This window comes from Notolepis coatsorum, assembly GCF_963971535.1.
Source record: "Notolepis coatsorum genome assembly, chromosome: 13".
NCBI lineage: Eukaryota > Metazoa > Chordata > Actinopteri > Aulopiformes > Paralepididae > Notolepis > Notolepis coatsorum.
Genome location: NC_140177.1, coordinates 44121389 through 44137971, shown reverse-complemented (window position 1 = coordinate 44137971; position 16583 = coordinate 44121389). Strand labels below are relative to the sequence as shown.

At 43.1% G+C, this 16583-nt stretch overlaps 2 protein-coding genes across 2 annotated transcripts in view; both read right to left on the bottom strand.

The window, feature by feature from the left end:
• Positions 1 to 1426: 1426 nt before the first annotated feature.
• atp1b3a (ATPase Na+/K+ transporting subunit beta 3a) lies at positions 1427 to 11018 on the bottom strand. The gene is made up of 7 exons (XM_084327191.1): positions 10894 to 11018; positions 9401 to 9529; positions 8195 to 8293; positions 7746 to 7936; positions 4682 to 4732; positions 3682 to 3768; positions 1427 to 2678 (listed from the first exon to the last, which is right to left on the bottom strand). Exons 1-7 carry the CDS (start codon positions 11003 to 11005, stop codon positions 2511 to 2513), a joined length of 837 nt encoding a protein of 278 aa, XP_084183317.1. The 5' UTR covers positions 11006 to 11018; the 3' UTR covers positions 1427 to 2510.
• A 2000-nt stretch (positions 11019 to 13018) lies between these two features.
• gk5 (glycerol kinase 5) overlaps positions 13019 to 16583 on the bottom strand; it is a 34582-nt gene continuing 31017 nt past the window's right edge. Inside the window, exon 16 of the mRNA XM_084328094.1 lies at positions 13019 to 16234. Within this exon, the coding sequence (XP_084184220.1) occupies positions 16065 to 16234 (170 nt within the window). The 3' untranslated portion in view covers positions 13019 to 16064. The remainder of the gene's footprint in view (positions 16235 to 16583) is intronic.

Genomic DNA, 16583 nt, shown 5'->3' with positions numbered 1-16583 from the left:
ACACACCCTCAAGACCCCTACACTCTGCATCTTCTGGCCGCCTCAGACCCACTCCTATCCGAGCTCCTGGGATGTCAACAAAACGAATCAGTCCTCGCTCCACAATGGTGGAACGAACTCCCCCACCAGTCAGGACAGCTGAAACCCGGACAATTTTCCACCATTGACTAAAACACACCTCTTCAAACAATATCTGAAATAAATAAAATAAACTAACCCTCCTACTTATTTTACTATTATGTACCCTACTATTATGCTACTATTCTTATACTACCTATCTTGCTAATATGTCTAATATATGCACTCAAGAGTGTAACACTGAAGCTTGATACTATTTGACGAACAATGCTACTGACCCTTACCTGCCAGAGATGTGGTGACATGTTGTTCGCATCTCTGAGTCGCTTTGGATAAAAGTGTCAGCTAAATGACTCAATTGTAATTGTCCTACAAAATGCACACAGGGATGAACGGTGGAGCTGAGCGTTCCGGGTCACTCCATTACCTGGCGATCGAGAGAGAAACGATCAAGGTATCCTAGAAACTTTACACGACCGACCCATTGTAGTTCTTCAGAATTGAATGAGGGTAGATAAGTGTTATCATGATGCCTACACCTGGCACCTTCCACGGCCGATGTTTGTGAGTAGAGATCGCTTTGGAAAAAGAAATACAAAGCAGAAAAAGCTTTTCTTTTTCTCCAAAATCACCTTTATTCCACATTTGATTTCAACAGGTCTTAGGCACCCTGAAGAGATGTTACCAGTTATTTCACATACGGGTTCCTTATTTTATTTTTTTTTAAGACTGTGTAAACATAGCTTTGAATAAGATAATTTCCTGTAAATCTTTGTTTAAATTATTTCTTTACAGTGAGCAGACATTTGTGTGACAAAAAATACAGTGCGAGTTCAGTATATATATACCGGGGATACTGTGTGTGTGTGCGTGTGTGTGTGTGTGTGTGTGTGTGTGATATATATATATATATATATATATATATATATATATATATATATATACACATTGAGAAGTACAGATTCGGCAGACAATCCGATAAACAGGCGGGAAGAGAGAGAAGACGGAGACAAACAGTATTTCAGACCCAGGTTGATATACAGAACATATAAGAATATAGGGCACATAAAGACAGTTTCATTTTTGCAATGCTTTCCAGCACTCCATGGCCTCCAAGCACTTCATACTTTACATTGTGTGTGTGTGTGTGTGTGTGTGTGTGTGTGTGTGTGTGTGTGTGTGTGTGTGTGTGTGTGTGTGTGTGTGTGTGTGTGTGTGTGTGTGTGTGGTGTGTGTGTGTGTGTGTGTGTGTGTGTGTGTGTGTGTGTGTGTGTGTGTGTGTGTGTGTGTGTGTGTGTGTGTGTGTGTGTGTGTGTGTGTGTGTGTGTGTGTGTGTGTGTGACCTCACCCCATCAATATGTAGCACCCACTTGGGTGAGACAGGTGTCTGGGTCCCAATATTCTCACCCACACATTGGCTATTGCAGTGAGGGGGTGAGAGAGTAAACAGGTAGACAAACAGACATGCGGACAGACAGACAGACAGACAGACAGGCAGGCAGGCAGACAGACAGACATACATACAACAAACAAACAGCACAAGACTTAGTTGTGGTTCACTGGAACGCCCACAACAGAAATATCTATCTACAATTCAATAAGATCAAGGGTCAAATGTATTCCTACGTGGGAAAAAGGGGGCATGGTAATTGTCATTTTATGTATGGTTTATATAGGGATATAGTGGTTATACTTTATATATCAAGAGGAATCCCTATGAGGACTGAGTCTTAAAACATGTAGAAAACACCAAAAAAATACTTTGATGTGGCACTGGGATTGTGTGGAGAAATGTGATGGAAACATTCTACCTTATCGATTATACCTACACAGTAACATAGAATCTATTCAAGATGAGAGATGATGATGATGATGAAAAACAGGATTCTCTTTCTGACGGTACGCAGAACTAAACAATAACGAGTTGCACCAGCAGTAGTACCAACAACTCCGGGTGGTATTACATCTCGTCATTTACTACTGGAGAAAAAAAAGGGGGTGAGTGAACATGGTTCAGTGCAGCAAATAGTATGCAAGGATGGACGGATTGGATTCATCAGGTTTGGAATGGAGCCTCGTGTCTTATTATTCTCTTGGAATCTCTGAGGAGGTCGGAATGATATCGGCAAGAGAAAACCTCAGAAAGAAAGAAAGAAAGAAGGGTCCGAAATGTCAACAAAGCAATGTCCTATCTGTACCGTCGCTAAATTAGTTCTCGCCTAATTACTAGAGGTCAAACCAACCCACGTTGTAACACGCTTCAGCCCCCAGTGCACCTTCACAACCGCGCTCTTTGTGAACGTATTTGACGCTTCCTTCCTTCCTTGTATTTATTCTACAAATTCCTGTTTCTTTTTCTTTTTCTTTTTTTTTGGGGGGGGGCATCCCCTCCGGCTCGGTTCCATTTCACTTCCCCCGCTCTCTCTCTCTCTTTACTCGACCACGGTGATGCGGAAGGTGATGCGGCCCAGGAACTTGTCCCTGGCGTCGTTGTTGCGGAGATCAGACCCTTCCACCCTGCACTCCACCGTCAGCTCAGCGTCATAGTCCTCCTTGTTCAGCATCAGCTTGACGGCGACCAGGGGCTGAACGTAGCCCTCCTGCGGAGAGAGAGAGAGAGAGAGAGAGAGAGAGAGAGAGAGAGAGAGAGAGAGAGAGAGAGAGAGAGAGAGAGAGAGAGAGAGAGAGAGAGAGAGAGAGAGATAGAGAGAGAGAGAGAGAGAGAGAGAGATGGAGGAGGGGAAGATAGGAGTGAGGAGGGGAGAGAGAGAGAGAGAGAGATAGAGAGAGCAAGAGATGGAGGAGGGGAAGAGAGGAGAGGGAGAGAGAGATAGAGAGAGAGAAAGAGAGAGAGATGGAGGAGAGGACGAGAGGAGAGGGAGAGAGCAAGAGATGGAGGAGGGGAAGATATGAGAGAGGAGAGCAAGAGATGGAGGAGGGGAAGATAGGAGAGGGAGAAAGCAATAGATGGAGGAGGGCAAGAGAGGAGAGGGGGAGAGAGAGCAAGAGATGGAGGAGGGGAATAGAGGAGAGATAGATAGAGAGAGAGCAAGAGATGGAGGAGGGGAAGAGAGGAGAGAGGAGAGAGAGAGAGAGAGCAAGAGATGGAGGAGGGGAAGAGGAGAGAGAGAGAGCAAGAGATGAGGAGGGGAAGAGAGGAGAGATAGAGAGAGAGAGAGAGATCAAGAGATGGAGGAGGGGAAGAGAAGAGTGAGGGAGAAAGAGAGAGAGAGAGAGAGAGAGATAGAGAGAGAGAGAGAGAGAGAGAGAGAGAGAGAGAGAGAGAGAGAGAGAGAGAGAGAGAGAGAGAGAGAGAGAGAGAGAGAGAGAGAGAGAGAGAGAGAGAGAGAGAGAGAGAGAGAGAGCAAGATATGGAGGAGGGGAAGAGAGGAGAGAGGGGGTGGGGATGCGATGAAAGAAAATGTGAGAAGAATAGGGTTGGGGGGGGGCAGTAACATCACGCAGAGCGGTAGAATATGGAAATAAAAAGGGAAGGAGAGAGGGGGGAAAAGAGGTTAAAAACGTATGTATTACAATGAAAACATCCAGTCTTTGCTGGACGGCAATATGCAGATACTAAGCAGCACAGTTGAAGAGGCTTACATGGATTTTCTTCCCATAGTAGGGGAAGTACATCTTATCGAAGCGTCCCTCACTGGGAAAATACTGCATCAGAATTGGAGTGTCCCTCTGAGGAGAAGAGGAATGGAGGTCGACACATGAGTTTGACATTTTATTTAGCTGCTGTTAACCTTGCACCTCCAAAAATGGTTAACTTTTCATAGAACAACCAGAGAACAATCACCACCTTTTCAGATTGACACACGTGTATTATTATTATTTTGTTTATTGCACATTGGGTTTTGAATGGGTTTCATTGACCATTATTCACATGGTGGCCATTTTGGACTTATGTCATGCTCAGGTTGGGTTCCTTTCCCCAACCTGAAAAGAACAAAATGGCCTGAGTTAAATGTGAACAACATAGTAAAAAGAATTGCAGATAAAAACATGAAATTCACCTGAAGATACAAGGTTTTAACCACTGAATGTTGTGCAACAATGCAAGTTATCAAACTGGCAAGTACAAGGCAATTTACTTCAATATGCACTGTTTTGCCTGCATGAATTTTTTATAATATCTTTATAATATGGCAGCCAATTGCATGGCATTGACCATATTCACACGACAGCAATTTTGTCGTGCTCAAGTTGGGATTCCCTTCCACAGATGAAAATTCCTCCACTTATAATTGAAATTCCTTTCAATTACTGTATGAGTGTCCTTAGATAAAAGAAGCAGATGAATAATGAGCCATTACCCACTGAATAGCTTTATACCTGCTGGCCCATCCTGATAACTTACATAATTATCTTACCCTAAAGCCGTCATTGACAGCATGCAGAAAGAAATCAGGAAAAGAGACAGAAAAAACACAAAGAAAACAAGCCAACAATGAAAACAAGATCAACAACAACATCAAGTCAAGACTGTAATGAACATCAGTGCTTTTAACCCAAAACAAACAAACAAACAAACAGACAAAGAGTCAAACCAACAGACAAACATGCACCAAACCCATGGTTGTAAAGAAACCTTTACCTTCGCTGTGCAGTTGATGTAAGGAGTCCCACGGGGTCTCAGGCCTATGATCTAGGAGACGAAGGAAACAAGAAAACAGGAGGTAGTGAACTGACACGTCTGTGGCTTCAATGACTCCTCTCACCTCTACATGACAACTGAGCAGGAACAGAGACTGGAGGAAGGAAGGAAGGAAGGAAGGAAGGAAGGAAGGAAGGAAGGAAGGAAGGAAGGAAGGAAGGAAGGAAGGAAGGAAGGAAGGAAGGAAGGAAGGAAGGAAGGAAGGAAGGAAGGAAGGAAGGAAGTAGGAAGGAAGGAAGGAAAGAAGGAAGGAAGGATGGAAGGAAGGAAAGAAACAAGGATGGAAGGAAGGAAAGAAAGAAAGAAACAAGGATAGAAGGAAGTAAGGAAGGGTGGGAGGTAGGAAGGAAGGAAATAAAGAAACAAGGATAGAAGGAAGGAAAGAAAGAAACAAGGATGGAAGGAAGGGTGGGAGGTAGGAAGGAAGGAAAGAAACAAGGAAGGGAGGAAGGGTAGGAGGTAGGAAGGAAGGAAAGAAACGAAAGAAGGAAGGAACGAAGGACCGATAGACGGAAAGGAGAGAAGGATGGAAAAGAAGGAGGCTGGTAACAGAGAGTAAAGGGACAACAGGATGGAAGGACTTGAGATTGAGGAAAAAGAGAGAAGCAATTAAAGCTTCTCAAGTGAATAAACAGGGGACACAGTAGTGATGCGTGGGATGACCTGAAGTTCCTGAACCCCACAATGTCATAGGGTTTGAATGAAAGAAAAAAGCATTGATAAGTTGTGAATGTCCAATTATTGTGTGACATAATATGTGGCGTGCAATTTCTTTTTATTTAGAAGTGATTTTATCTTGTACAATAAGACATGTCGTTTTTTGCAGTTAATCTCTGTTGCGGCACCAATTATTGCCAATTGCCTAATGCGCCGTCGAGGAACTTGGGCAGACAGAGTTAATGTTGTGGATCTACAGAGTGAAAGAGGACAAGCTGGGAACCGGAGAGTCCAAAACAAGAGAATGAAGTTACGTCCTGGAATGATTTGGTCTAGTGGTGAACGAGGATGGCAGTAGTCCAATCTCTAGTGAGAGACTAACAGTCAAAAGATGTGGAATTCAAATATGGCACGTCATACTGGACAATATCACCCGTCTAAGTGTAACCTTGCAACTTTTTTATGGCTTTTCAACTTTTTTATGGCCAAGGGTCTGAAGCCATCTGTAACAGCATTGGTCTGTTAATTTTGTCTGTCCGTCTATATGTCCCCACAAAAGTAGACCAATCAGAGCTGATGATTTCACAACCAATCAGAGCTGACGATTTCACTGAGCTCACTTGCTGAAAGAGAGAGCCCAGCCAGCCAGCAGGCCACTTAGCTCTGAGAGCTGGCTATTAAGCCATGACAAGAATTCATTATATCCCCTGTGTCACCACCCTGACCGCCACCACCGCAGACCGTTTGTGTTACTGCGAAAACGTTAATAGCTTTAATTCTAATCTTTTCAAATTCACAGTGCATATGACCCCTAGAGGATGCATCCTATTGATTTTGGTGACCCGATGACCTTTCAGTCCAAACTTTCAGCGCCACCATCAGTCTATTTTGAAGGAGATAACTCCAATAGCTTTCATTCAAATATTTTCTCATTTTCTGTACACATTCGTGACCACTAGATTTTGGTGATCCCATGGACTTTCCTCTAGTGCTACCATCAGGCCGAACTTTCAATTGTCAAATTAGTTTATCTCCTGATCCATTACTAACTCTTTTTCTCTACTCCCCCTAGCCTGTTCACCTGATTCTAACTAAACTTACTGTGTGGAATCTGCAGACTAACATCTTCAAATGTCTCATTTAGATAATTGATAGGCCAAACTATATGACCACCAGATCCAATCAAATTTCAGAAAAACACATGGGGCTAAATCCACAAAGAATGGATTGCACAGAGCAAGTTGCACCCTTACTTAAAATTCACTATGAATTGAAAATGGGGGACCCTGATGTAAACAAGATGAAAGTCTTTCTCTAGTCTGCATCCCATTAACAATTGTGTGTATTGAGCCGTACTGTATTGTACCCATTCTGCAATCTGTTAATAAAACTTTCATTCAATCAATTACCGTGCAGATTGATTGATTGAATGAAAATTGTAAATTTGTTATTACAATGTTACATGTTACAATAGCAAGGATGCCTGTGACGTTCTGGGTCATCTTGGTGCTATTCTCATAAAACAAAACAAAAAATATGAAACATGGAAACCAAGCTACATTCACCAGCTACACTCAGGAGCTTTGCCATATCCTCTGAGAACAGAAGTAGCTAACTGTAGCATGACGCGATTAGCATTGCTAACAACAGTGAATGTTTGCTACTCAGTATTTAGGCTACATGCTGTCTGGAACAAAACGTTTCACAAATCATGCAATGCAGGAAATCATGAAAGCCAACAAGACAGCTGAAATATTGAGTAGCAAAGAATATCTGACGTTAGCAAAGCTAATCACGATTTAGCTCTATGCTGATCTTTTTCTGTTTAAAGAGGCTATGATAAAACTCCTGTTTGGATGTCAAAAGGATATTTATGATAAATAAAATAAAGTTTCAGTTTCAGTTCAGTTATTATGCCTTATTCAACGTTAGCTGCTTTCTTTATCATTGTAGATGAGATTATTTAATGTTGTTGTTTTGCTCCCACTTATTCAAGCTGGCTAATGTTACCTAACTGGCTAAACCCGCTTGATATAGCTAGCCGATTTCTCATCGCTTCTGATATTAATTTGGCCTGCATGGCGACGCGACAATTCTTCTTTTGTTGTGTGACCAATGGTGATTTGGTGAAAGGGGTTCACTTCCATGGAGCAAAGACTCACTGCGTTGGGGGATAATCATGCAGTTGTAGATGCCCACGATGTCACACATGAAAAAGGTGGGCCTCGGCTACAGCCTGTTTTATAGCGGGGGAGGGGGGCCTCAGATTTCACTTTTGCTCCATACAGTCTAGTGATCACAGTTGGGTTATTAATAGAATAGTGCTTATGATGGGGGGTGGGGTTACCCTGTTCATTTTCAGCAGAATGCAGGGTTTGCCCTGTCCAAATCCAAATGTAGTGTCGGACAGGCCGGAGCAGCCATTCAGAAAGCTCCTCTTGAACTGACAGGCCTTCTTCTCCATGTCCTCGCCATCCTGTTCAAAATACTGATCTGGAGGGCACAGCTCATTCCTCTCCTGTGCCGTATCGTTGTATGCTGGGCGAGGGAGAAAGATGGAGTGCAAGGGACAGGAGAGACAGGAGGAGGAGGAGGAGGAGGAGGAGGAGGAGGAGGAGGAGGAGGAGGAGGAGGAAGGGAGGCAGAAGCAGAGATAGAAAAGCGAAGGGAGTGTTAAGAAATAACACAATAACTGTAAAATGCAGCAAAAGCACAAAGAGTACAGAATGAATGTGTTTTAATAAACTACTGTGCTGAATGAATTGTATGAAGACACCAAGGAGAAGTGTTACTTACTTTGCAGGAAGGACTCCAGGTGTTGGACATACTTTCCATATTTGGTGGGGTCAGATTTGTTGAACCAGATGTCCATTATGTTTGGACGGATCACCAACCCTATGACAAATGCAAAGCACTGAGTTGTTTCCACTTGTACCATTCTGTGTCCCAAATGTAATTAAATGGAATGCTTACAGGGGGGACACAAAATGGCTGCCCAGAATGGCTGTAGATGGGCAGTATGACATCACATGAAAACAAAAGTATGAAATCGTCACAGTCTAAAGATAGCAGGCACAGCTGACTAATGGAAACTGTAAAAAGGATTCTAAGGTAACAGGATCTTGGATTACAGTTAAGACGGAAACCACTGCTGTGCCAGCAAATGGAACCCACTCATGACATCACACAGGAAAGAGACTCTAAAACAAATCAATAGAAGGAGTAGCTATGATTGAGCATCTAGAGTATCAGGGTAGTCCCTCGTTGATGTGAATAATGAATGCCCCGAGAGAGATTCCCGCTAACTGAGTATAATAGTTCTTCCCTCCCCGGCTTCTTTGTCTCTCTGTGTGCAAACAGACACCAGGGACACGGGTGAATCCAGCTACACTCTGCAGGACAATATTGGATGAGAACTTCCTTTATCAAAACCAACACATGACATTTCAGAAGGCTTTCACAGGCGAAACGCAATATTGGGCTCCCAAGTGTAGCTGAATTCCCCCCTCTCTCTGGTGTATGCAACAACTCAAGCACCATAACAATAGCTTAGATCAAAGTGGGGGTCGCCAGATGATTACAAAAAAATCATTTTTTTTGCAGTCAAACACTGGCATTTAAAGGGTACAAATAAAACTATTCCTGCCCTAGAATGCAGGAAATTAAGTCTTTGTAACACAAAATGTCCTGGTGGGGGACCCCCCGCTTAAAAAGTGGCCTGACTGGGGCTATATTTCGCACTATATTTCCTGGCCTGAATGATTTCCCCAGTCCGGCCCTGGTTAAAAGCCTCCAATGCTTATTAGTGTGTATGCGTTTGAACGTTTGCATGTTTCAACCATACATTTCCATTTATAAAAATTAAATAAAAATGAACTTTTTATTTAAAAAGAAATGTATACCTCCTATAATAGTGGGGGTCGCGGCTCTCTGACACATTTCAGGGGTCGCATCCTGAGAACTTTGGGAACCCCTGGCTTAGATAAGCGAAGAGGCACTGACCTGGGTGAGGCACTCGGTCTCTGTACTTTGGCACATTGTCGTCCAGCGTGAGCAGCATCACCCACATGGTGAGGACGAACATGCCCGCCAGGAAACAGTAGAACACCAGGTAGAACAGCAGGATCAAACCTGGAGGGGGGAGAGGGAGGGGGAGAGAGAGGGGGAGAGAGAGAGAGAGAGAGAGAGAGAGAGAGAGAGAGAGAGAGAGAGAGAGAGAGAGAGAGAGAGAGAGAGAGAGAGAGAGAGAGAGAGAGAGAGAGAGAGAGAGAGAGAGAGAGAGAGAGAGAGAGAGAGGTCATGTATAATTAATTGCAGGCTAGTTCAACCAACTGACAATCACATTTGATTTGTTCCACATCTCTTCTCCTCACCCAGGCCCATCTGTCCTGTCAAACCATCTAGAAGAAATCATTTGGGTGGAATATCCCTTTATAGATAAACCACCTCAGTTTTGGGGGCTGATGCCCCATTGCTCAAGGGCATCTTTTTGCCTAACTGGTCCAAGACATAAACCGGGGATGCTATTAACATCCGATTCAAAATGGTTCACCACATTCCAGAATGGCAGCTTGTATAACACACATCCCCTCTTAACACACATCCCCTCTTAAGCTGACAATAAAAGGATGGACCCCTGAGCCTCCTGCAGTACCCCCCCCCCCTCTCTCTCTCCTCTCCTACAGTATCCCACAATGCACCTGCCCAGTGTGTGAAAGAGAGAGAGAGGAGAGGGAATCCCATTTGACCTTGACAGGCATGCTAATGTGGGCGGCCATGCAACTGCAATGGAGCATCCCATTGCACAGCAGCACAGGGGCCTGATGGCTAACGCTAGCCTGTAGGAGTCGACTGCTGGGAGGAAGGAGTACCGCCTCACAGTGGAAATAACTATCATTACATAAATGTAAACAAGATACAGTAAAACATGACAGCTAGTGTACAGTAATACAGTAGACAACAGGAAAGGATCAGCTCAAACAGTTCAGATCTAATACTGGGGGTATAATTGATTCCTGAGGATATCGTATGACAATGTTATAGGAATAACCAGTAATATCTCTTGATGGTGTGATATAGAGGGCTACACATATTTGGAATTATTTTGTGCTGACAGTTTCTGTGTTTGCAACAGAACATATTTGATGCAATTATCCATTATGGTTGGAGCAGGAAGGCCATTTGATCTAGCCTTCTACGAGCTATGCTTCTCTGTTACCAGTACAAATACTACACTCTGAGCTCATCCAAAATGTACAGCCATGTCACCACCACCTCAATGCGCACGCACGCGTGCGTGTAGGCACACACAAACAAACACGCACACATATATTTGGCCCAGAATTATACGCCATAGTTGAAAAAAATTATAATAAGAAAATAATATTAGATTTCAGCATCATTGAGCCAGGTGATGCATGATCCCTCACACATCAGCACCTGAATGATTGGCCCATCGGTGGTGTTTCCCCAAAACTGATGCTTTGACGCCTTACCCCAGCTGCTGGCCGTGCGGCCCAGGAACTCGCCGGTCCTTGGGTTGTAGATGGAATCTTTCCAGCTTGACCCACTATCCTTGTCGGCCGATTTATCTTCTGTGCTAGCCATTGTGAAAATCTGCCGATGGCTTGTTCTCCCTCTTCTAAAAATGAAGAAACGCGCAGCGGGCGATGTGATGAGGCGAAGCCGGGGAGGCGGCAGTGAGTGGTTGGATCAACGGTTGGAATGGAGTGGGCGGTGGATGACGGAGAGATGCTCTGCTGTAACAAAAAGAAAAAAGAAAAAAAGGAAAATAATCTGTGACGTTTTAGCCCCTCGTGGCAGTTGATGCGATGCGACTAGATGGTGCATTGGAATAGTGATACGAGATCCACAAATTATTATTACATTTACAGCTAAATAAATGTCATGTATGTTGTGTATGTCATAAATGTCACTATGAATTGAAAATGGGGGACCCTGATGTAAACAAGACAAACGTCTTTCTCTGGTCTGCATCCCCTTAACAATTGTGTGTATTGAGCCGTACTGTATTGTACCCATTCTGCAATCTGTTAAATACAGTTTTCATTCATTCATTCAGCTCACACAGTATATTGTTCTGACTAACATAGATTTACACTGGACTGGGACCCATTTTGAGAATAGGGTAGGCTAAGCATTTTGTACATTGTGCCCATGGGATTGTTAGGTACACAAAATATATTCTCTTATGTGTTTTTGCGTAAAATCGCATAAAATCAATAGTACAATGTTCCATTAATATTTTACGGCTGCACCTGAGTTGCCAAGGCTAATGTCGATTTGGCTTGCAAGGAGGCCCCAAAATGTAAGTATGTCATTCCCTGGGGCTGGGGCAGACTACAAGCGTGCTGTTTGTGACGGACTGGTATAGTTAACATATACTGTAGTTAATTTGGGCATTTAATAAACCTTGTTGCCATGGCAATACAGCATCACTGAAACCAGAATGTGATCAAATGGCGTGAGTGACTCAGAGTGTGTGAGAGAGTGCATGAGAGAGGAGAGAGATTACAGAGTAGTAAGACTATGGGCTTTTAGGCAGGAGGGGTAGGGGGGGGGCTGTAGCCCAGCTAGAGAAAGCAATGACAAAAGCTTAACTTCCAACCCCGGCCCGGACACTCGGAAGCACAATGACAAGTGTGTCAGAGAGAGAGAAAGAGTTATATAATGACCATTGATAGGGAGTTCAGTGGGGAGGGGTTGAAGTATTGGTCGCAATGTGCTCAGTTCCTGCTGTCAGAATAAATTGGTTGCAGTGTAGGGCCCACCAGAACTCATACATTAGCAAATGCCCACACACACACCATGTCCATGCCAGCTAGGGGCTGATTAGTGTGAGAGCTATAGCTGCATTGATTCATGGGGCTAGTCTTTTCTCACTCTACCACATTTCCCCTGTGAAATCAGGCTACTGCCAGGCCCACAGCCAGTGTGTGTGTGTGTGTGTGTGTGAGAGAGAGAGAGAGAGGTGAGATTGACAATTAGAGGAACTGTTTGTATGTGTGTGGGTATGTGTAAAGTTGGTGGAGGTGTATGCAGATAATTCAATGTTTCAGAAAAGGTATAGACTAACCTAATAACCTTACAACACATGAAAATTCAACACCCCTCTCCTCTCCGTCTCTCACATGCACACAATCCTCTCATTGTTTGTGAACCCCCATTTGTGTGTACTCAATTAGTCGTCGTCCCCCTCCCTCCATCATACCAGCACAATGAGCAGGGATACACACTGCACTTGTTCTCAATCAATCCATCCATAGGTTACCATAGCGACCATCACAGCTACATCTTTCACATCAATGGGAAACCAATCCCCCAACCAATCTGATGGTTGCGTTTCCCATTCGTTCTCCTGCTGGCTAGTAAGAACTGCATTTCCCAAGAGTCCCTGGGGAAGTGAGAACCATTTGTTCTTCAGTTCACACAATTATTATTTTCCTTAGTAATGAGGCAGCTGCTGTTCATAATCTCAGGGACACTTGACTCCAGCCAATTGACACGAATAATGAGTTGTTGATCATGATTAAACATTTTAATGCTACCACCAACACATCAATTCAGACTATTTGCATTGAGAAATTACAAAACACGCTGTAAACAGATTACATTGTACAAATGCATTCTTTGCCAACTGTTATTATGCATTAAGTTGAGACGCCTATTTTTGACCCCCTGAACCTGAATGTTAAGTGTAAATATTGGAAATGATCATTCAAAATGTACCATATCCTGCAATGTTATATCACTTACAAATCAATGTACATTAGCCCTTAGTATCTTTCTATGCGAGTGTAGGACATTTCAATACAGAGCATTGAGTGCAAAAAGGTGGAGTAGACTAAACAAGTAGACTATTAGACAAAGTAGTACAATTCACAGTTTACATTACAATGTAATTTCCGTTGATTTCACAATGTAGTACTTCATATTTCCTTTTAATAACATAATTATATTTAACTTATAGCCTATCATATGACCAGTGTTTATTAAACCAAACAAGAGACTGGGAAAACCCCTAAACATCCAATGGCATCAAGAATGTAGTCTCTGCAGACCACAATTGACCAATCCCAAGCTCCGCCCCCGCTTAGCTTGAAAGCAACTGCTTGTGATAGGAGGGTCAAAAGAAAATCTTTCTTGGATCCAGGAAAGCAACAGTTGTGATTGGAGGGTCAAGAAATGAGGGCGGAGCTTGGATAGATAAATTCAGCAGCATATAGACTCCTTTGTAAGAAACAAACAAACTGAACATTTAAAGTGATTGTTCACATTTCTAAGAACCTTATCTGGTTGTTACAAACTGAATTCTTCTAGTCCATAAAAAAATGGTTTTTGAGACATTGACCATTGTTTCCACCCGGTAAGAAATCCCAACCTGAGCATGACATAAAAGCAAAATGGCCACCGTGTGAATACAATCAATTGGAAGCAGAAAATCAGAGCATTTTTTCAACATCATGCTATGCATACTAATGGAGGACATGAAGCATGAATATTGCTCAGCAACAGAATTGAGAGAATTCTTCATTTTACCCATTGACCTCTACAAGCATAACTCTGTAATACAAGTAACTCTGACAAATGATAACATTTTCTGCTTCTAATATCTCAAAAGCAACACAGGCGCAAGTGCGTTTTGGATGGACTGAAGATACTATATGATAGAATGCTATATGTAATATTCATATTTCTGTGGTCTACTAGGACAATTCAATATGTATAGTCTGGAGGTGCCCCGGAGACAATGAGTGGAGGCTTGACTGACTTTGTGGATTAATTTAATGTTTGTTTGCATCTTTAAAACCATTTGAATTTGTTCCCTTCAGCGTGACATCACAGATTAGGGGGAAAACAACTTCAAGCAATAATCATTCATAGTAGTGAATGTAATGAACACTAACATGACTGCTCCACAAGAACATTCTGAATACTAATCTACGGTATTCCCCTTTAATACTATACAATCGACCTATCCCAAGCCTCCACCCTCTTTTCTTGAACCGCCAATCACAACGGTTACTTTCCTCAGTCAAGCTAAGAGAGGACGGAGCTTGGGATAGGTCAGTTATCGTCTTTCCAGTTATATCATCCACACTTGTAATTATTACATTCGTCTCAATCTAACATGTATGTATAAGTAGATTTACTATTACAAAAATAAAGATTTGGCCCGAATTTTCAAAGGCACCAGACAGAATTTCCTTCCAAGGACAGAAAAATGTCCTGAACACTTTAACTCTTCTGTAAAATCAAAGAGGACAAATGTTATGTTGGCAAGCAGCATCAGAGAGCATAATATCCACGAGGCCATGTTTTTCCTGCACACCGGACACAGTTCAAAGTTATTCTGGAATTATGTGTCCTACTTCAGTTTGAACCATTTCCTACTTCGGTTTGAACACCCCACCCCACCCTCATTCTCTTTTTGGTCTTGGATGAAACTTCTAAATAAGAACCACATCTCCATGATTGTCACATGATGCATCATAAACGGCACAAAACGAGGTAATCACTGTCAATCAACGAGTCACTCCTTTTTTTTTGATGAAGAGAAACCGCATTCCTTTGCGGAGGATCATATTAATCTGGAAGGAATAGTCTTAGAACACGGCCCCTGGCAACAGTGTGTGGTTGCTATGGCGAACCGGAGGCGTGGAACAGCTGTGGAGACGTCGCATTTGTGCCCCCAAGTGGACAGGACATGAACTGCAGATTAATAGACTGGGGGGGGGGGTTGTCTACAGTGTACACTCTACACAGGCACTGGTTCCTGGGAGATGATGGCCATTGGCAGAGATAATTCAGATGTAAAGGTACAGATGTTTGTACCGGTATTGTGTTTGAGATACCACAGCGCTTGTGGTTCACCACAGCCATGTTGTGCCGTGTGGAGATATTAACAGTTTGTTCTGTTCTGGTGGGTTTTAGTGTGAAATAGGGCATCAACATATCTTCAACAATAGATTTTGAGAGTCAATGTATTTACAACATTCTACAGTATCCTTGAGTTTGAGAAAGGCGCTTTTAAATCAAATTCATTATTATTATATATAGAATTCATATTATATATAGAATTCTTATATAGCGATATACTGTAGAAGAATGCAATATCTCCATCACGAAGACTGCAGTCATTTTCAAATAGGTTTTACACATAATAAATGAGAGGAAATGCACGAGATTGAGGAGAGTCGGCCAGACATGCTTCACACCCAGAAACACTAGGCATATACAACATAAGGAGGCTGGTCATCTCTGGGAACTCCAATTTGGAGACAGTAAGGTGGCTTAGTGTTAGCACTTACATAGCAGGAAAATAACCGTAATTTTAAATAGTGTGTTGTTCCGACATGAACACTAATCGAGTGCAGTGAAGAATGAACACGTATTGCTAGCAGCACATCATTAATACAAGTAACCCCCCTCCCCAGCATGAATCACTTATTCCCCAAATCATTCTAGAGAAGCAGCGTATTTGTTCTTCTACTACCAGGATGTTAAAAGTAATTTATGAAACCCCCCGCTATCAGCCCTATTCATCCATCCATCTAGCACCAATCTGTGTTCCTGTCCGTCGAGTCGGTCTACCTACACCTTGTCTTGTGCTATCGAACACAAACTCTGGAGGGTCCGTCCTGCATCAGTCCTGGCTGTACCAGTTCATGGAGCGCAAGAGAGCCCTCTCCCAACTCTGGAGGACAGGGTTGTAGTCTTCACGCGGGCTTCCGTCCCTCCGGGGCCCTTCTCGGGGGAGGTACACCCGGTCCACACTCAGAAGCTTCTTCAGCTCCTCTCGACTCCTCCAGTACCCTGCGGGGGTGGGGGGCAACAAGGAGACGCAGAGGCAGGGCATTAGCACAACTTCCACAAATGTACATGCACACGTACAACTAGTAACTCGTTTTAAGATGTTTTCTCCAAACAAGAACAAATATCTTATTATTCTTAATTGTTTGGAGAAAATGTCATACATCTTTTTTTTTTTTTTTTTAAGATAAATTTTTTTGCGTTTATCGCTTTTCATAGTCAGACATGACCGACAGATGAGGAGAGGATGAACGGGAGAAGAGGCGGGGAAGACATGCGACAAATGGAAGTCACCGGGAGTGGGAAGCGAACCCGGGACGGCCCTTTCGCGACGCAGCGCGATACATGGTGT